The sequence below is a fragment of the Marmota flaviventris genome, chromosome 1, assembly GCF_047511675.1.
Source record: "Marmota flaviventris isolate mMarFla1 chromosome 1, mMarFla1.hap1, whole genome shotgun sequence".
Lineage (NCBI taxonomy): Eukaryota > Metazoa > Chordata > Mammalia > Rodentia > Sciuridae > Marmota > Marmota flaviventris.
In genome coordinates this window covers 134,975,342-134,995,851 of record NC_092498.1, presented here as the reverse complement: position 1 = coordinate 134,995,851, position 20,510 = coordinate 134,975,342, and the positions used below count along the sequence as shown (strand labels likewise).

Sequence of the window (20,510 nt, the reverse complement as noted above, 5' to 3'; positions counted from 1 at the left end):
GACACAGGAGCTGGCCAGATGTCGCCTCCACAGTCCTCCAGGTTTCCTGGCCACAGCAAGCCCAGACCCTCAGCCCAATGCAGCATTACCCCGGGAAGTCCCCGTCCCTGAGAATTATGAGGAGCAGTTGGGGCCAGCAGCCCCCCGGGAAAGAAGTGGACAGCGTCCCCTTGGTCCCCTGGGCAGGAGGTCCAGCAGGCTCCTCCCAGGGCCAGGCACACCGATGGGCTGGGGCATAGGGGGCCCCCAAGAGACAGCAGGACATGGCATGTCCACCCACACCTGGCCCTGAGTCAGCCGGCACCCACTGCGCATGGTACCCGAGAGGGGGAGGCCAAGTGGGGACAGACAGAGCACCACAGCACAGGGGCCCACTGAGCAGAGACGTCAGATGGACGCCCGAGGCGGGAAGGGGGAAGAGACCCTTGACAGTCCCGGTCTCCCAGGTGGCCAGAACATTCCAGAACCAGTGTGGCCCAAACGCCCATGGGTAGTGCACGTCACAAAAGCCAGCTGCGTGTCCATGGGACACCCCCAGGAGAGAGCGAGGGAGCTGCTCCCCACACCTGGCCTCCACGCGGCCCAGAGCCTGAAGGATTAGCCAGCGCCCACCCAGGGCCAGAAGTCCTGCACTAGGAGCCCGGGGAAGCGTCAGGGTAGTGAGGGAGGAGCTGCCCAGGCCACAGCCCCAAGGCCATGGGGCAGCCCAAGGCCCCCGTAGCATCCAGGAAGCAGGCCTCCACGGGCACTGCCAACAATCCCCCACAACAGGAGGCAGGCAGGGACACGGGTCCCAGGGCAGCGAATCCAGTTCTGCCTGAAGGCAGGAAGGCGGGACTGCAGGTGTGGCAGCCAGGACTGCTGGCGGTGACAGACGCCTGTCTCCAGCAGCAGCTGAGCCACCTCAGACACTGCCTGTGGGACTCTGATGTCCCCTAAACAAAGTCTGGGACTTCCAAGGGAACCCTCTGGGCCATAGCCTTCAAGGAGAGCTGGGCACACGGGGTGGCGCCTGCACAAGCTCCCCTTGGGTCCATCTCGGGCCTGCGGCTGGATTCCACGCAGCAGATGAGACCACGTGGCCACTCGTGACCGGCTCATGACCACTCGGAGCTGCTCCCCTAGCTCTGCCCACCCAAAACCTGCTCAGACTGTCCACAGGCACCAACCGACCCACCATCCTCCAGGACACCTGCGAGGGCTCAGCAAGGAGGAGGGACAAACTGGGAGAGGGACAGAGAGAGACAAAGAGACAGAGACAGAAATGGAAACAAGGGACTGACGTAGAGATTAAGAGACAGTGAGAGACAGAAGCAGAGAGAGCAAGCCAGGCGGTGACGAGTTGAATATAAAGACGGACAGATGGACAGACCAGAGGGGATAGACAGACCAGAGGGGATGTACAGACAGAAGGACAGAGAACCAAGGGGACAGACAGATGGACCAGAGACCCAGAAGGATGAACAGACCTGAGGAAACGAACACATGGGTACGAAGACAGACGGACAGACCTGAGGGGACGGATGGACAGAACCGAGGGGACGGACAGACAGGGACCTGAGTGGACGGAAAGACCCGAGGGGACAGATGGGTACAAAGATGAACAGAGACCCGAGGGGACGGACAGGAGGACAGAGACCCAAGGGGACGGACAGAGACACACACAACCAGCAGAGACGCAGGTACAGAACCTCGTGGACCCGGGAGGGTGGCGCCAGGACAGGGAGGGTCAGCAGCGAGAGACTCGGGGGCAGACCCAAGACCCGCAGCCCAGTCGGCACTCCGAGGGGCCAGGTTCCCTAGGGACGGCAAGCCCTGGGCTGGCCCGGACCCCCTCGCTATCCTGCCAGCAGCCCAGCTTGAGGCCCCACCAGGGAGCCGGGACCGGGTGGGCAGCATAGCCGCTGCCTGGGACGCCCCAGGCCTGACCTCGTCAACCTCATCTGGCTGGGCCTGGCACTCACTTAACATTACCCTGTCATCGACGTCCCCGTGTGCTGGCATCCCACGGCAGGGCCTGCCTGGGCCTGGAATCCCACCACTCAGCCCTCCGCTCCAACTGGCTGCCTGGGCCGCTTCCTCCCTTGGCCCGGCTCCTGTCCCCAGCGCTGCAGCCGGTCATCGCTGACCTCACTGGTGGCTGAGAGGCCCGTCAGTGAGCTCATGAGTGTCCCTGGGGTCGCCAGGAGCCTGAAGGATCTGTCACACACTGGCCAGGCACCAGACAGAATATGGCACCATATGGCACCTAGCCACGGTCCCCACCCTGCTGGGGCAGTCGGACAAAGCTTCTGAGGCAGCTGGGTGACCGCGGAGCCACACCCACGGCAGCAAACTATAGGTGCCTAATCTATGCACACACCCCCTCTCAGTCTTGCTTTATTTTAAAGAGGAATAAACTCTCAAGGTCCTCAGGGCACATGAGGCAGGGGGACCTGCAGGCTGGACACACGAGTGGGAGCTGCCCATGCCCAGCCATGAGGATGTGTGACTCCCGAGACACTGGACGCCATGGGCGTGGACGGGTGCACGGGGGAGGAGAGGGAGATGGCAGGAGACCACCAGGAGGGTGGCTGGAGGGACAGGAGAGGCAGGGAGGAATGGACGGCTCAAGGACAGACAGGCACTGGGCCATAGGGCACTAGGCCACAGGCTGCGGGGATGGCTGTGGGGGGGGGGGGGGGGGCAGGAAAGGGGCAGGGTAGGGGCTGCCGGGGCTTCAGGGCTGCAGGAGGGGCCACGGGCTGCACGTCCCTGGAGAAGACCCCAGGGCAGTGGCCTGGACTCCACCCCCAACAGAGGCCAAGGGCGTGGGGAGGTCAGGCAGGCAGGCCTTCGGGGCTGGCCTCGCCTCCCACTGTCAGCTGGGCCGCAGAGGGCAGCCATGACGCGCAGGAGGTGGGGGGGAGCAGCTCTCAGAGGCAACAGTCCTGCCCAAGGGCATGGCCACTGCTAAGGGCCCAGGCTGGGAGTTCCTGGGATGTCTGAGGAGCTGCAGGACCAAGGGCTGCACGGAGTGGGTGAGGGGGGCTACAGGGGGAGACGGGTCTGGGGGCTGCAGGGCTGGATCATGGCAGGCCTGCAGGCCACTTGGAGAATTTTAACTGCTTCCTGCCTGAGACGGAGGTTTGGTGCACAGATCTGGGGGCACCAAAGAGGGGCACGAGACCCTCTTGGTTATTGTTTGGAAGAACATAGGCGGGGGCAGGTGAGCGGGATCAGGGCCTGGGGGCTGCTGCAATGGTCCAGGGAGCAACTCGGGAGGGGCTGGAATCCACCTGGAGGGCAGAAGCAGGAAGGACAAAGCTGCCCCTGGAGGACGGGCCCAGGAGGGGGCTTCAGTCCGCTCCATCTGTTAGCAGGTTGTTACTGTCCTGTGGCCACTCAGGAGAGGAGAGCGCCTGCCCAGAGGCCGTGAGGCTGAGCTCCGATGTTCCCGGCACCCACCCTCACCTTCCACGCATCAGCGCTGTGGACACCAGGCAGGTGGGCAGGACTGAAGCAAGAGAGCGGGAGGAAGGCCAGCCTCTGGCCGGCCCGAACACACCCAGGGACGCCCAGGCCCAAGTCGCCCTTCTCCCCCGGGAGGGAGGCTGGCCCTGCACCCAACACCACACAGGCCCACGGCAAGTTTGCGTCCAGGTGCCCACGTCCCACCTCTGCCCCATCAGTAAGGAGAAGCGGGTCGGGGAGGCGCCCCAGCCCAGAGCAGCGCCCCGGGTGCACCCAGGCGCGGGCAGCAGCAGGCCAAGGACAGGCCCGTGCAGGGAGAGCTGGGGCCAGACCCACCGCCACCTGGGAAGGAAACGGCCATGAGCTCCCTGTGGTCACTCAGGGAGTGGACTCAGGGCAGCCCAGCCCAGCGGCCAACTTGGACAGCAGGAAGGAACATCTGCTGGCCCCACCAAGACTCTGGGACCCCAGGCCAGGCCGTGCCTAAACCCTGCTCCCCTCGTACACCCCACCCCTACCCACGAGAACAAGGAGCCCAGGAAGCCCAGGGCCCTGCACTGGCTGCCTCTCAGGCCAGGGCATCCATCTGCCGAGCAGGGCCAGAGAGGGTCACAGACGTCCTGTTCCGTGCAGGCCGTGACCCAAGCAAGCCCACCATGAGCAGGGACAGTACAGAGGGTGGACACAGGGCTGCCCTGGATGGCATAGGACCCAGCTCCCTACCCCAAGGATCCCTCTTCTCTCCCTGCCTTGGGCCTTTGCACGGCCCCCTACCACCTGCAACACCTCTCCAGCTCCTCTCATCCCCTGGCACCTGCAGAGACCTCGTCCCTGTGCCTCCCCTGGTGCCCGGGCTTTGCCCACCCTGTGCGCACTCCCACACCCGCACCCCTGCCCGAGTGGCCCTCTCCCTGGGCACAGGCCCCTCCCATCCATCAATCAGCAGCAGAACCCACGTCAGCACAGGCTCCCAGCCAGGGCCAGGCCTAACCTTGGTGAGGTCCTCAGAGCCGCTGGGCTGGCCTGTGGCCAACAGCGCGGACGGCCGCAGCAGGGGTTCGGGCAGCAGCTCCAGGCGCGGGCGCTTGCTCTCCATGAACTCCATCTCAGACTTCCCCAGCTCGGGCAGGTACGAGTGGGACTCGGGGCGCAGGTGGAGCTCCTGAGACCTGCAGAGGCCGGGCACACGGTGTCATGCAGGAGGCTGGGACCTGAGGCCCGAGGCCCTCCCCACTGGGCACGGGTCATGGCCCACACCCACTGGTGACAAGGTCACAGGGATTCAAGCACAGCCCCAGCTGCCCTCAGACTGAGGCCCGTGAGGACGTCCACAGGAGGGAAGCGCCAGGGAGGCGAGGGGACACCTGCAGCGACTGCCCCTCCCTGGCCACTAAGTGTGGTCTGGGACCCGCCACGGCAGCTCGGCCAGCAGCTGGCTATTAGCACGGAGCCAGCTCCCCAGATGCACTGAACAAACTGCTCAGCAGTTACCGAGGCCCCTGGTGACGCGGGGCTCAGTCAGACCCCACAAGCTCCACACACCGGACACCGCCACCTAGCACCGTCCAGGGCAGAGGTCACCAACCGGCCAAAGACTCCTGCTGTCAAACCTGACCTGGCCCCTGCTCTGCCCAGTGGCCCTGGGAAGAGATGGGAGCTGTCCAGCCTGGTGACTCCTGACCAGCTCGCTGTGACCCTTCTCCCTGGCTTGCCCAGGGGGGGCGCAGCCTTGCCTCCCCACACCCAGCAGGGCTGTGGCTCTGCACGTCCACTTCCCAGGACTGGCCACCCGCCAAGGCCTGGAACATTCTCAAGCTGTTTGCCCACACATGGGGGGAGCCAAGCTCTCGCTCTCACCCACAGGCCCTGCCGGGTCTGGTCCCTGCTTCCCTCACCCACTGTCCCAGGGCCACTGCCTACTCCAGCCCTCTCCAAACTGCCCACCCCTCACAGCAGTGCAGATCAGGTGGCCTCCCTGCCGTGTGCCCCTCACACTTCTCCCTCTGGGCAGCCGTGGTCCCCGGGAGCTTGCTGGCCGCCTCCCCACCCCAGGAGGTTTGGTCCCAGGCCCCTTCACTGCTCCTGTCCACTGTAGCATCCCAGTGACAGGGACACAGCAGGTGCTCAGTCAGTGCATATGGACTGACTGAATGCCACCCAGAGCCCCAGGGGCTGGGCCGTGTCTCGCTACACCTGCAAGGAGTCCCCGGGCGCCTGCCCGCCCCTTCCTCCATAGCCGGTCAGGGTGGCCCTCTGTGCCTTCCCAGCTGAGAAATGCACTGGGACCAGGGCCTGGCAGGAGGCACATGGCATCAACCCAAGTGCTGCACAGCGTCCCCTCGTCACTCAGAGACATGACCTGGCTTGGAACGGGGTCTCTGTGGATGTCCTGAGACTAAGAGGAAAGCCGGGGAGCCACCCTGCTGGCCCTGCCCATGGACAAAGGAGAGTCAGGCTGCCCTGTCCCAGGGCAGCTGCAAAGGGAAGGCAGCGAGAGGAGAGGAGGGGCTCCCGGCCCAGGTGGACATGTCCCTGCACCAGCGGCTGGCACCTCCCTCCAGAGCACACACCCATGCGGCCACCAGGTCAAGGGCAGGCGGGCAACGGACACCCCTCACCTAGCCCGGCCCTGCAGGGGCCCCAGCCCACCCCACCTCCACCCTGTACCCGAGGCAGGGCCCTGGGCAACCCCTGCTCACCGTTCATTCCCGGGCTGGAACTCTGACAGCAGCGAGGGCCTCCTCCTCTGGGGCTGCATGACGGGGCTGGGCGATAGGTGGGCGGCGTAGTCGCGGGGCGTGCGCTGGTAGTCCAGCAACCCCACGTCCTGCAGAGGGGGAGGCGTGAGCCGGCAGGCACAGGGAGCAGGAAGGGGCTGCCCGGCCCCGCCCTGCCCTGTCCTCTGCCCCACCTCTGCCCTGCCCCCTGCCCCTGCACCCCCCACCCGCCCGCCAGTAAGGAAGAGTCACGCGAAGGCTGGTCCACCCACTCCTCACAGGGACCATCGGTCCCCCGACTGCGCCCACTTTCCAGATAACACACTGGGGCCAGGCAGGGCTCTTGGGGGGCGCCCATCCAGACCAGCTGCCCAGACGGCCCCTGCTGCCCAGCCCCTGGCGCAGAGGAAGACTGGGCAAGAGGGGCTCCGGGCCCACCCGCCTCCCTCGGCTGCCCAGCAGGGTGGGCACAGGAAGCAGAGCCTCACGGCCCCAGGAGCGAAGCTGCCCAGGGACCAGGTCCAGCGCATGGGGACCGGACGCTGGATAGAAAGGGAGCTTGGCAGCCAGGCAGGCGGGACTGAGGGCCCGGCCAGGCGTGGCCGAGGAGGGGAGGCCAGCCCGCGGTATGCAGGGACCCGGTGCCAAGCGTGCTGCATGGAGGCCAGGCCAGCAGTTCAGCGGAGGCCAGCCCCTGGAGGCCGAGCACATGCCACACCAGCAGGTCACCAGGCCACCAGGGAAGGCAAGGCGCAGCTTTAGTGAAGGCCGCACGTCACCAGCCCAAGCTCTCCAGGACCCCGGCCGGCTCCCCCGGCCATCTAGAGACAGGACCTCACAGGACCTCGCAGCCCAGCGCAGGGGGCTCCCAGAGACACGGTTTGGAGGACCCTCCCCTCAAAGCCTCCTCATACCCAGCCACCCATGGACCCTCGCTCTGCACTTTTTTTTCTTTTTTTTTTTGTACTGGGGACTGGACTCAGGAACGCTTAACCACCACGTCACACCCCCAGCCCTATTTTGTATTTTATTTAGAGACAGGGTCTCACCGAGTTGCTTAGGGCCTTGCTGTTGCCGAGGCTGGCTTTGAACAAGATCCACCTGCCTCAGCCTCCCAAGCTGCTGGGATGACAGGCGTGTGCTCTTTTGTGTGTGTGTGTGTGTGTGTGGCACCAGATACAGAGCCCAGGGCTGGAGCACGCAAGGCGAGCACCCCAGGGTCAAGCTCCCGTGTCCCACACTCCGCAATCCCGACCCAGATGGTAGGGCCAGGGTAAAGGCACCCACACCTTCCCCAAGGGCAGGTCCACCTTTGCCAAGCACATCCCTCTCCCCCTGGGGAGAAGTGAACACTGTCAAATCCCCTGGTAAGGGCAGCCTGGTTTGAGCCTCTCCCCAGAAGACAGATGGCTGTGCTGATCCCAATCCATTCGCACTGTCTGCAGGACACCAGGCCACGCCATGTGCCAATTGATTAGTGATGTCTGGCACAGACGCGGCAGCAGACACAGGATGGAGAGTGACTTAGTGTCCTCTGGGCATCTTGTCTGGGTTTTCCACACTGTTTCTTGGGAGTGGGCAGAAATACCCAGCCACTCTGTCTTGTCTGGCTTTTAACTTTCAAGCGGTTGTTCTGCAGAGAATCGGGGAGACACCACGTACAGGGTGGATTCTCCCTCAGACCCTCAGGGCCCTGCCGGGAACAGGAGCCTGGACGCGGGGTGGGGCTGGGAGGACCCCTGTCCTCCTCCAGGCTATAAAGCCCCCAGGAAGGGCCTCCCAGGGCGGCCAGGGGGGATCCTGCCACGCAGCTTCAGGCTGCAGCTGCCTGTCCCTTACTGTCCCTACCTCAAACCTCAGGAGGCTCCACTCACAAATGGGCACCACCCAGGGGAGGAGCCTCTACGCCACAGTCACCAGGGCTGGGCAGCTGCCTCCTGGTGCCCCCCACAGTGCCCAGCACCAGTGCCCACAGCATGGGCAGGAAGCAGCCAGGGCCCTGGGCAGGAGCGAGCGGCCAGGCAGAGACCTCTCCAGGGCACAGGGGCGTGTGAGGACAGTGACCCCAGGCCTTCCCTCGGGAAAGCCAGGTGAGCACAGCAGAATGAGTGGGCGGGACAGCGCTGGCCACAGGGGCTGGGGAACCCACCGCACTGACTCTGACTCTGACCCCAACTTCCTGGGGGGAGCTGGGGTCCCTTCCGTGGGTGTCCACTGTGATGTCCACATCAGGGCTGCCCAGGAAAGCAAGACCGGGAAGAATCAACCAAGGAGGCCCACGGTGGTCACCTAGGCTGGACACGGCCAGGCTGGAGCCACCTGACGCCATCTCGGAGCAGACCGCCTGCCGGGCTGCATGGCGTTGACGCCAACACCCTAGACAGCAGCTCCCGTTCACTAAGCTGCCCACTGTGCCCTGCGGCAGGGAAGCCCTGGCCACTCACCCCTCCCTCCGCAGCCTGCGAGGCGGCGATACGGGGCCACGGAGGAAGCAGCGAGGCTCATAGGGGATGAGGGCCTCTCCAGGTGCCACCAAGGATGGGCAGGCAGGATCATGGGCTCACCCTGCCCAGTGGGGCCGGCAGCAGTCCTGAGCCCAGACCTGCCTACTCCCCACGTTTCCAGTGCCACTCCTCAGAAAACGAGGGGAGCCCAGAGGGGAGCCCAGAGAGTGGCCCTCACCCCAGGAGGATCCAGGACACCACGGCTACAAGTCAGCAGAGGAAGTGAGCCCACTCCTGGACCCCGCGGTCACGAGCCCTCCTGGCGAGCCGGGGACCACCCTGCAAGAGTGCCACTTGGCACAGGGCAGGCCCACACTCCTCCAGCCCAGCAGAGCTGGACCCCAGCCCCGGGCCTGCCCGCTCACCGTGCCCCACACACGTCAGCTCGCTCTGTCCCCAGGCCAGGGGACGACGGCAGACAGGCGGGGAGACTTGCTGAGGAGCAATATGAATGGGCAGAGGCCACAGAGTCCTGCCCCAGCCCCAGGGGCCCTCAAGGACCAAAGGACCCCTCTCTAGCCTGCCTCTGAGGGCAACTCCCAGCACCCTGGGCAAGCTGCAGTGGCGGGGACACAGCTAACAGAGTCCCTGGGCCCCACAGAAGTGCCCACGTTTCCAGTGCCGCTCCTCAGAAAATGAGGGGAGCCCAGAGAGCGGCCCTCATCCCAGGAGGTCCAGGACACCACGACTGCAAGTCAGGCAGAGGAAGTGGGCCCACTTGGGGGCCTGGCCCACCCCCACCCGGCCCAGGCGGGGCCCTCTCTGTGGCCTGGCACTCCGCCAAGGTCCCCAGTGCCAGTCAGTGGCAAGGTGCACACAGGGGCAGAAGCCCCCAGAGCCCAAGGGCTGGTAGCAATGCAGCGGCCCCAGCACGGGCCAGTGCCCTGCCTGCCCCCCAGGGCCAGCACCCACCTGCTGCCGGCAGGGGACCTCATACCTGTTGTGACAAACTGGAAATCGCCCAGATGGTCCTTTCTAGGACGCTGAGGAGCACCACCTAGGGCAGGGCCAGCCACAGGCCCACGTCCAAGGGCTCCACAGGGGGGAGAGGGGGGCAGGGGGGTCCCCTGAGAGGCTGCCTCTGGGGGAAACGGGGGTCCCAGACTTCACAGGACCCATGGGTGGGGCCTTGCCCACCATGGCTCCCGCAAGGCCGATACCCACCCACTGAGCGTCTGGGGCTGGTCACAGTACGCAACAGGTGTCCAACAGATGCCAGAGAGGACCCGAAGGCCAGTGAGGAGTGGGGGGAAACTGGCCCCTGCTTGCAGGCGGAGGGGAGCAGCTGGGGGCACACAGGCACACCAAGGCCTCCGTCCTCAGGGCAGTCCACTGCCCAGTCTGGGCCCCACACCGGGCGTCCAGAGACAGAATGGGCTGGGCCTCAGCCTCTCACACGGGGCCTCACCACAGTGAAGTAACGGGGACGGGAGTGAATGGCCCCCAGGAGACCTCCCCAGCCCCAGACGGGAAAGCAGAGGCGGCCACTGCGAGGTCAGGTCAGCCTATGCGGCAGGAACCTCACTCAGGCAAATTCAACTGCCAATCAAGAGGGGGTGGAGCCTCCGCTCAGCCAAGCCCCGCCTCCACCTTCTTAGCCTTCTCTTTTATTTTAAGGTAGGGTCTCACCAAGTGGCTGAGCCTTGCACTGTGATCCTGCCTCAGCCTCCCAAATGGCTGGCACTACAGGGGTGAGCCGCCATGCCTGGCTCGGCTTCCCAGCTTTAAAGATGGGAATGAAGACTTTACCAAACACCCCAGGCCTGGAAGGGCCCTAGGGCATGGGCAGCCTCTGACAAGGTGCCCTGCTGCAGAGGGTGTCCCGAGCCACAGCAGCCTGGCTCGCAGGGGAGGAAAGGAGCAGGAGCAAGAGCCCCAAAGGGCGCCACCCCTTACCGTGTGGGGCCGGGCGATCTGCACCGGGTAAGAGATGCCATGGGGCGGGTAGCGGGCCTCGGTGGCCCTCCACGTCTGTGCCACGGGCTGCGTGGATCCCGACATGGTGGCAGGGGCTGGGCCTCAGGCCCTGAAGAACGCTCTGGTGACCACCACTGAGGACTAAAGGCCAGTCTCTGTCATCTGATCACAGGCCACCGTCACAAGCTCCTGTGGAAACAAAAAAGCAGATAAGTGGGGAGGGCAGGCCCTGCAGGACCAGAACGGCCCGCTAACCGCCCGCTGACCACCTACTGGGGCTCCCCCCCAATGGCCACTCTCAGCACAGGGCAGGGGACAGAGCCAGGCCCACGGACTCCGCACAGGCCTCGGGTCAGAGGGGGACGCTGCCCCTCCCAGACCCTCGCCCACCCACCCCACAGCTGTGGCTCCCCACACCACAGCCGCCAGGACTCTCTGCGTCCCCAGGGCAAGGTTCTCCAAAAGCCCCTGGCAGCTCCCGCACAGCACCAGCCCGGGAGGTGTGGCCAGAGCCAGCTGAGTGGGCCTCTGGTGGCAGCATGGGCTGGGAAAGGCTGGCCTCCAGGGCCTCCTGTGGCCTCCTGAAGGATGACATCATGACATGGAGAGGGAGGGACCACGCAGGGTCAGGGCCACGCCAAGAAAGGGGCTGCACCCTGGGCAGGTGACGGGGGCTTCCAGGGTCACAAACAGCACCTTCTCAGGCAGAAGCCCCATGGCCATGCCGGAGAGAACCAGAAGGACGGCCAGCCGTCTTCGAGATGGGGCTGACCCCAGCCAGTGAGGGTCGGCCTTGGGCCAGGCCTCTGGCTGGGGGTCAAGCTGGAGACAGCAGCCTTAGGGCCACCTCGGCCTGCCAGGACAAGGTGCCAGCCAGTAGGAGGGCGGGGCTGCAGGACAGCAAGGCCGACATTGAGGCCACCCTGGGGACAGCTGGCCTGAGGCAGAGGCACCCTCCTGTGCATCCTTCCTTGCCCGCCCACGCGGGGCTCCTGTCACCTGCCACAAGATGGCTGCTCACACAGAGAGAGCAGGAATCAGAGGAGGCCACCTCCACGACAGCAAGGGCCCTCCAGACACTCGGCGCAGAGCCAGAGCCAGGCCGGCCCCGGGCTCTCCCTGGCCACAGGACGGCTGCCCCCTAACTGCGGCCGCAGGAACAAGCCCTGCCCAGCCACCCCCAAGCTGTGTGGCCTGGGGCAAGTGGGTTCCCTTCTCTGAACCTCAGCTTCGGGGCCACATCTGCCCTCCCCACCCTGCCAGACATCCTCACCCATAGCCTTGACAGACGAGGGCACCACGTACAGCCAGAGCCACGGGAAGCAGCAGGAGAGTCAGTGGACACGCGGGCAGGGCACGCTGGGAAGCTGGGGCCTCTGGGGACGGCGCACATGTGAGAAGAGCCGAAGGCCTCCTGCTGCCCAGAGCGGACCACCCTCCCGACTGGCCCTCCCGAGCGGCCACCCCTCCTGCACTGCACGCCGGAGCTGGACCCCCACCCGCTACCTCCCAGGAGCCCTTGTGACAGACTGCGAGGGGACCCTGTGGCCATGAAACCCTCGGGCTGCGGCAGCCAGAGCCAGCCAGCACTGACCAGGGTCGGGTGGGAGTGACGGGGAGCCCAAAGCCTGTTCAGGAGCTCCAGACCGAAAGCAAGTGCCCAGTGACCACGGAGACCATGGCTGGGTCAGAGTCAACGGGGCTTGGACAGCAGCGTGTGCAGGGAGCACGGTCTACACGAACCTGGGGGACGGGGTCCTGGCCTCAAGCAGGACAGTGGCAAGCACGGGACTCATGGGCCAGGCAGGAAGAAGGGGAGCCCCAGGCCTGGCCAGGGCTCAGGGACGCAGCGCAGGGCAGGAGACGGGACATGGCCCTGCTACAGACCCAGCCCAGAAAGTCACCGACCCCAGACACAGCCCAGGCCCCCAGGAAGCGACCTGTGGGAGCAGGAGGGTCCAGACGTGAGCGGGCCAGACGACAAGGCCCTGCTATACCAGCAGCTGACCACCTGGGCCCAGTTGTCCAGAAGCCACAGGGTCCCCTCCCCGCAGTGGACACGCTGGTCTGAAGGGAGGGCAGGAGGACCGTAGCCGGCCTCCGGCCTCAGCATGTCAGGAGAGCCACCCGTGGGGACAGACACCACTCCTGCCCACTGACACCCGCTCTGCACATCCCACACCCCAGCTCCCGTGGGTGGCCACCCCCACTCCCTCTGTCAGGCGCCAATCAAGCTGCTGGGACACAGCTGCTGGTTTGGGAAGGGCGCGAACCCAAGGCAGAGCCAACAAAACCCTCTCCCGGGAGATTTGCTGGACATCAGGAAAGACGAGCTCTCCTTCCACTGGAGCTCTCCTTCCACTCGGGCTGTGAGGCGCTGAACACAACAGCACCTGGATCCAACTGTGCCTGAAGCTTTTTTTAGTTACATGAGCCTTTTGTGCTAAACAGGAGGATCAGGAAATCTGCTCGCAGTCAAGAGATGGAAGCCTAAAACTCTAATTTTAAGGGGCTCAGATCTCCCTGGGGTCAGGTCTCCACCCTCTGGGTCTCTCCTGGGTGCAGGAGCCTGGGACAGGCCCAGCCCAGGAGGAAGGGGACGCTCAGAACCCTCACCCCCGGGAGGAGTGGCCTCTCCAGCGCCAGCCCCACGCTGTCTGGCTCTAACATGGACACAGGCAGTGGCGCCCTGCACGGCCTGACCGGGATCTGGGCCACTCCCCAGCAGCATGCATGGGCTGTCCAGCAGTAACTGGAGCCCGGTTACCGGGTCCTGGAGGAACACCCCACGCCACACACTGGTGAGCAGAGCCCGGCGAGTGCACCCACCACAGCACCCCGACTCCTGGCACAGGAAGGGGCCGCCCTAGGTGGAGAGCCCGGCAGCCACCCACCAGGCTGCGCTGACCTCCCCCTAGGCCCCCCACCAGCCAGGGACAGGGACAGGTTTTCCTGGGCAGGCACCAGGCAGGCGGGAAGGCGCGGCCCCCTCCTCCACGCACAGCGCCAGGGGCCTCACAGTCATGAACGTGGCCACCCCCTCCCAGCACCACCTGCATCAGGCCAGGTCCCTGTGGCGCAGGCTCGTCACTGTACTCATTCTACAGCAAGTAGACACAGAGGTGAGTGACTTGCCCGAGGCCAACAGCCAGCAGGTGACCACACAGCCTGGGGGGGACCCAGCAGCCGCCCCGACCACTGTGCTCTGGCCGGTGCACCTCGACCTCCCTGCCCAGGCTGGGGGTCCCAACTCCCCACTAGGCTGCAGCCAGGCCCCAGCCCTGCCCAAACCCCTCACAGGTCCAGGCCACGTCCTGCCTGCCGCGGGCGCCCACGAGCTGTGGCAGCTGGGCCTGGACACCTCCATGTCCCCCCCACTGGGACCCCAGGCCTGCCAGGAACCACCCAACGGGGTCCAGGAGGAGGCAAGCCACGCCTCACCAGACTTCAGGGGCCACCCACCCACCCCACTTATCGCGACAGCCAGGTATCCCCGACATCAGAGCAGACCCACCGACGAGGCCCCGCACAGGTCTCCGCGAGGCCCGGGGTCCAGGCCGCCCACTGGGAGCTGAAAGGCCAGCCCTCTGCCGCCCTCCCAGCCTCCTAGCAGCTGCGTGGCCTCTGCCCGGTGGCCTGCCCTCTCCGGCTAGGTTCCTCCGTTCTCCAGGGCTCCTGGCCAGCGGGGGCAACCCTGCAGCCCGATTCTGGCCCATGTCCAGCCTGTGGCCAAGGTGTCGGGGGCCCAGGGAGCCTCTCCCCTGCTGGGTCCCTCGCTCCCTGGCCAGGACTGCGGAAGGTGGAAGGCAAGCAGGGACCAGGCCTGCGGTGAGGGAGGCAGGGTCAGGGTGTCTTCCTTCCTGGAAGGGCTGGACTTACTGACCCTGACCTTGTGCTGGACACTCAGGCTTGGCCAGGGCCCAGCACTACCCAGGCCATCCAGGGCCGGTCACCTGCACCCCGGGAGACGGTCAGGGAGGGAGCAGTTTCCCAGGCCACCGGCGAATGACCACGGGGCAGCCTTCAACAGCATGCTTGTTGTCCAGCAGCCCTGGAGGCCGCCCGTCCCCCTGCAGGGCACCTGGCAGGGCCCGTGCCACCCACCAGCCCTGGTGGCCCCAAGACCCCAGGGCCTACGCGGCTCCGTCCTCAGTGGTTCCCATCCTACTGCCCTCGTCTCTCACAGGACACTGACCACCGGGTGGAGGGTCCCCTAGGAATCCAGAGTGGCCTCACGCAGGGCCTGGGTGCCGGGACGCAGGCATGTCTCTGGGGGCCACCCACGCCATTGCACCAGCTGGGACCTCCTCCTGCTGCCCCACACGAATGCGGCACGGGGTAGCCTCTGCCTGGCCACCGCGGGCTCCCCCAGGGCCCCTCGCAGCAGGCCTGGCACAGGGGCCACCTGAAGCCCTGCAGGCGGTGACTAGAGGCGGCTGCGAGGTTCCTGGGGGCCCAGGACGTGGAACCCCAGGGTGCGAAGGGGCCAGCAGGAGCAGACGTCTCCCCAGTTCTCGGGGAGATGAAGCAGGACCCCGGAGGAGCCCTGGCCCATCCAGCAAGCTGGCAGCCCACCCAACCTCTGTCTCCCCTGCAGAAAGGGCCCATTATAACATCACAGGCCAGGAACTGCAGTTAGCCAGAAAGGAGGCCAGGGCCACAAAGGGCTCATTGTCATGCAGATGACCGTGGGAGGGGTGGCTCCTCCCCACTCCCAGCTCCAGAGCTGCCAGATCACTCCCCTGAGCTTCCAGAAGACTGGGCATCTGGGAGCCCCAGATCTGGGCCAAGCGGGGTGCACTCTCCCTAACCTGGCAGAGGGCCCTCCCAGGTCAGAGCCAGATGCCCAGCACACAGAACCCGGGAGGAAAACCAAGGGCCTCCTGGAGACAACTGGGACGATGCCCTCTAGGCACAGAAACACCGCACACATCATGATGCCATTTGTCTTTTAATGTTGTGTGTCTTTGGACAAGCCACCTACCCTCTCTGTGCCTCAACAGGGGAAAGTGATTCCATGCCAAGCCCCAGGGTCAGGTATGCTGAAGGTCCCTTCCCCAACAAGCCAGCACTATGCACGCCCCTTGCCTGTCCCCCTGCTTTATCCAGAAGGAGGGCAGGGGTCCCACATGGCACTCGGCAGGACAGAACCTTGCAGACCTCCCAGGGCTGCCCAGCCAGGCAGAGGGGCCCGTGCCCCGTGGAGTCCCCAGGGCAGGACCCATCTAGAGGCACCGGGTGCCCAGGAGGCCCACTGGCTGGCAAGGGCAGCCCGGGCACTGAGTCAGGGCAGATACCTACAGCTACAGTGGGCGATCCCTGGGGGTCTGCACTGCCCGCCTGTCTCACGTAGAAACGGTCATCCCGGGACCAGCTCAGAAAGCGGGGCCTGGGAGGAGATGAGGTCCCCAGGGGAGCGGGAGGGGTCCTGGGAAGACACCCTCAGGGAACCAGGAGGCGGCCCTCAGCCACCCCAGCCCAAGGTTCTGAAGCCCCCACCTGGGGCACAGTCACACTCAAACATGGGGGGGCCAGGGACGTCAGCCAAGCAAGCAGGGGTTCGGCAGGGTCCCAGAGAAGCATGTTCCAGAAAGAGCGCAAGGGTTCTCGGGCAGGACCATGCCCAGGTCCCCCAGGGACAGCCCACAGGCCAGGAGGCAGGGACGTCCCCAACCAAGTCCCCCCCTGCCCCTCAGGGCCCTTCAGGGCCGCTCTGGAGCCACGGGCATAAAGCAAGCCCTGCCCACCTCCTGGGAGGCCCAGGCCCCAGCTGTCACCTGAACCCCACTTCAGTGAGCTGAGAAGCTGAGCTCGGTGGCCCAGGAGTGAGGCTGCCAGACCCTCAGGGCTGTGGCCCAGCCCCAGCCCAGAGAATGGAGCAGGGAGGAAGAGGAGACTGGGGTCAGAGAGGGCCAGCCACCCGGGGCAGCTGCCCAGCTGGCTCCTGGCCCAGGGTCTAGCCTCTCGTGGGTCGGCCTCGGCCTTCCCAGGGGTCTCGTGGCACCTCCCTTCTGTGACCCTGGCATCAGCCTCCCACAGCACGTGGCAGGCACAGGTGAGGCCCAGGGTTCTCCCCACTCCACAGGGGGCACTGGGGCCAGGGGCCATGGTGGACATGAACCCAGGATGGCCTGGCCACCATGAGCAGGCAGACCAGAGGCAGGCCAGCACAGCGAGGCCCCGGGACCCGGGACCCAGGACCCTGCCCCCCACGGTCCCTGCATGGCCAAGGGCAAGGCAGACACAAGGTGGGAGCCGCTGCCGCCGCCGCCACCACACCCTCCTCAGGGCTGGCCCTCAACCAGGGAGCGCCCAATCTGAGCACTGGGTTCGAGCACTCCATGGCACCGCAAGACTCTGGTGATGGCCACCAGCTGTGTGGGCCTCAGCCCGGGTCCTGTGGCCTGTCCTTCATAGTGGGGTAACAGCAGGGGCAGCCTCAGCACAGCTCCATGGCCCTCCCAAGGGACAGCAAGGCCTTGGGACGAGGGAAGGGACATGCGCAGGGCCCCCACTTCGGGAGCTGTTCCTGAAGTCCCAGGGGGGCCAAGGACACTCAGAAGAGGCCACTGGCAGGGACGGCCCTGCCGCCCACCCAGGGGACTCCCCGCTGCCTCCTGCTAGCCGCAGAGTGGAGGCCCCAAGCCAGCCACCAGCCGGGCATCCGGTGTGCTTTACAGACACGGGACGGCTGCCACCTCAGCGAGCCGGACTCCTGCCTGGCCCGGCCCGCAGGCCACCATGGAGGGGACCTGGCCTGGAGCTGGTGGGAGCTGTCCAGGGAGGGGAGCGGAACGGCTCGCAGGGGGCCCGGGGCCTCGCCCAGCCCAGGAGAGCTGGGTGTCTGCCACGCTCTGCCTCGCCTGAGGACCACAGACTGCAGGGGGCAGGAGAGGACAGGGGACAGGAACCGCCCCGGCCACCGTGCGTCCACACACAAGCAGGCCCCGGGTCCCAGGGCCTGGGAGACTGAGCCTCCTGGAGGCCGGTAGCTGGACCTGAACCAGAGGCTGACCACTGCCCTTCCCTAACATCAGCAGCCGAGAGGCCAGGCCTCCGGGCCTCCCATGAGCCAGAGGCCTGTCTTACTGCCCCTTGGTCACAGTGCCTGTGGGGTGGGGACCAGCCGTGTATCCACCTGCCAGATGAGAAAGGTGAGACTCAGCCCGTGAAGAGGCATGTCCAGGGCCACAGGGCAGGGGCGTGTCCAACAGGACGCAGACCCCACTGTCTTCTGCCCTTGTGCCAATGCCTGTGTGGACCCCTTTACCGTCCCACAGCACAGACAAGGAAACCGAGGTCTGCAGCAGCCAGGGGATGGCCTGAGGCCACACAGCACGGGACGGGCCACCACAGGGCTCCACGGGGCCTGTGGAAGCAGCCTGCGCCCCTGGGGTGCAGACCACCACCTGCCAGGCTCAGGGTCCCCAGGGGACGTGCTGCTGCTCCCCACAGCTCCAGGCCCAGGCCTCCCTCGGCCTCCCTCCCTGAGGGCGCCCTGTGCGGGGCCCGCCCCACTCTCTAGTATTTACCCCGCTGCCAAGGTCCTGGGCAAGCCCGGGCCGGTGGCACTGATTTCAAACCAGACACAGGCACCAAGCCAAGCGCCACCTCAGTGGGGAGCTGGGCGCCGAAGCCAGGCAGCATGGCCACACCAGGCCGCGCCAGGCACAAGCCTGTTCCAGGCCCCCAGGCCCCCAGCGCACCCCGGCCAGGCACACCACTCTCTGGACAATGCCGGTGCACCGAGGTCCAGTGGGGGCGCAAGGCCACCGTGCGTCCACTCCCTAGGGACCTTGCCACGCGCTCCCTAGGACTTGAGCAACTCTGTCCAATAAGACAGCCTGGTCCACCGTCCCACAAGCGTGGGGCCTGACCACATCTTCCCAACTGGCTGACTGCCGCCCAGGTGGCCCCTGAGCCTGGCGACAGGGCTAAGGCTCCATCCAGGTGACTCCAGAGACCCTGGGTGGCACCTCCAGCCCACGGCCCATGAGCTATGGCCCCCCAGCCTGTGGCCGCCCTCCCTGGACCTGGGGCCCAGCCACTCCTCTTACCGACCACATGACCGGTCTTGCTGGCGGCTGGGAGCTCCGCTGGCAGGAGCCCCGCTCACAGGGCAGCGGGCGGGGGGCGGCCGTGCCAGCCGGGGGGCGGCGTGGTGCACGCACAGGGGCGGCCACGGGCCTCCAGCAGACTCCCAGCGGCCAGCCGCAGGCCCATCCTTCCTGCAGGGCTGCCGCCAGGCCCAGGCAGCCGCTCCCTTCCCGCGAGACTTGGGCTCCCACCCCAGCCAGCGGCCCTGCAGGGGCCAGGGGCCAGGCGGACCCCCAGGCTCCTGCACGCTGCCCCCCAACCCGGAGCAGCAGAGACCCTCAGGGACAAGCCACGGGGACCCTGACACCAAGGCCGGGACCCAGACGACGGGCCTCGCGCTGGCCTCGCCTCCGGCCGCCGGGCCTGCAGCACAGAATTACATAAGTGATCTCCGCTGGGTCGGAAGCCAGGGTAGGAGCGTCCTCCAGCCCTGGCACCCGGGATAATTCCTCATCGCCATGGAAACCTGGCGGGCCGCCAGCGACTCGCTCAAACACCGCGAGGCCTTTTTATAGCTCGGCTGGAAGCCTCTCCACTCTAGCTCGGAGCCAGCCCGTCCCCTCCTTTAACCCGTTCCTCCCAGCTGGCCGTGCAGGCTCCCAGCAGGGCCCAGGTGGACAGGCCCTGCCCACCCTCCTGTCCTGCAGGGTCAGGCGGCCAGAGGGAAGTATTCCTATCCCTTGAAACTCAGGAAAAGAAGACGCGGCACAGAACGCCGACTCAGGTCATCTTGGTGACCGGCACAGGGAAAAACACGCACAGCCTCCAGGCCAGAAACGACGGCCGGTCAGCCAGGAGCCGGAGCCCTGGCCGCGGCCCGTGTGACTCACAGACAAGTCTGAGCGCCTCTGGGTGTCAGTCTGCCCCTGGTGGAGGGCGGGCGGGCCTGCCGTCCACAGGGGCTGAGAGGTGGCAGCGGGGGTCAGGGAAAGCTGCCCAAGCTCACGCCACAGTCTCGGGTTCACTCCCATGAGCAGTGGCACATCTCTGGGCACCGCGTGGGCACCGGCCTGGGGTGCAGGGAGGCACGACCAAGGGTGGTGCACTGACACAGGCGGGCAGGGAGAATCAGGGACGAGACCGAGGGGACTGGACTCGGGACAGGAGGGTGGCACAAGCGGCACCCAGCAGCTCGCACAGGTCCCCTGGGCCACATTAAGCGTGTCACGGGCTGGCGGGCCATGCCCACCCACCACAAGGACCAGATATCCAGGACAGGAAGCACCCAAAGGACAAGCGACCCACCCAGGCCTGGGACCGCCTCTGGGCAGGCCCGTCTGTGCCCTCTGTGCCCGCGGCAGAGCCGGCAAGAAGCCCCCAGGCTTTCATAGACCTGCAGGTGACGAAGCCCAGACTTCGTCATCAGGTCCCCTTGGCCGTCAGAGACCACCCCAGGGAGACCTCTAGGCTCCCGAGACCCGTGCCCAGGGCAGACGCGGGCCCGTCCCTCTGAGGGCTTCTCTTCTAGGTGGGCAGCGAGGCCGTTCTCAGCCGGGAGCTCCAGGCCAGTGTCTGCAGCCGGGGACTCACCCAGCTACCGGGGACAGAGACCCAGAGCAGAGGAGGGTCCAGCGGCCGGGCTCACACCGCCAGGCTGGAGAGCACGGGCTGCGCGGTCCTGTTGGTCAGCTTGTTCTGGACAGAGACCCACTACAGGCCTTCCCCAAAGATGCCCTGGGACCTGGAGGACAACGTTCACCTCACAGTGCCCACCAGCGGTGTATCCCTTGTCACTCACAGCCTCGTCCTGCGTCTGCCCTGTGAGATGCAAACGCTTGTTGAGTGGCTTCCTGACGAGAGCCACAGGCAGCTGCTTCTGAAC

At 66.1% G+C, this 20,510-nt stretch overlaps 1 protein-coding gene across 16 annotated transcripts in view; it reads right to left on the bottom strand.

The window, feature by feature from the left end:
* The window catches only part of Ncor2 (nuclear receptor corepressor 2), a 143,036-nt gene that overhangs the window by 92,537 nt on the left and 29,989 nt on the right, over positions 1–20,510 (bottom strand). For 15 of the 16 annotated variants that reach the window (XM_071616038.1, XM_071616071.1, XM_071616047.1 and 12 more), the window contains 3 exons: positions 10,571–10,780; positions 6,153–6,280; positions 4,445–4,622 (listed from right to left, as the gene is read on the bottom strand). In XM_071616038.1, coding sequence (XP_071472139.1) covers positions 4,445–4,622; positions 6,153–6,280; positions 10,571–10,675 — 411 coding nt within the window. In that variant the 5' untranslated portion in view covers positions 10,676–10,780. Of the gene's footprint in view, positions 1–4,444; positions 4,623–6,152; positions 6,281–10,570; positions 10,781–18,648; positions 18,718–20,510 lie in introns of those variants that run through there. The other variant, XM_071616035.1, reaches the window with a different exon arrangement.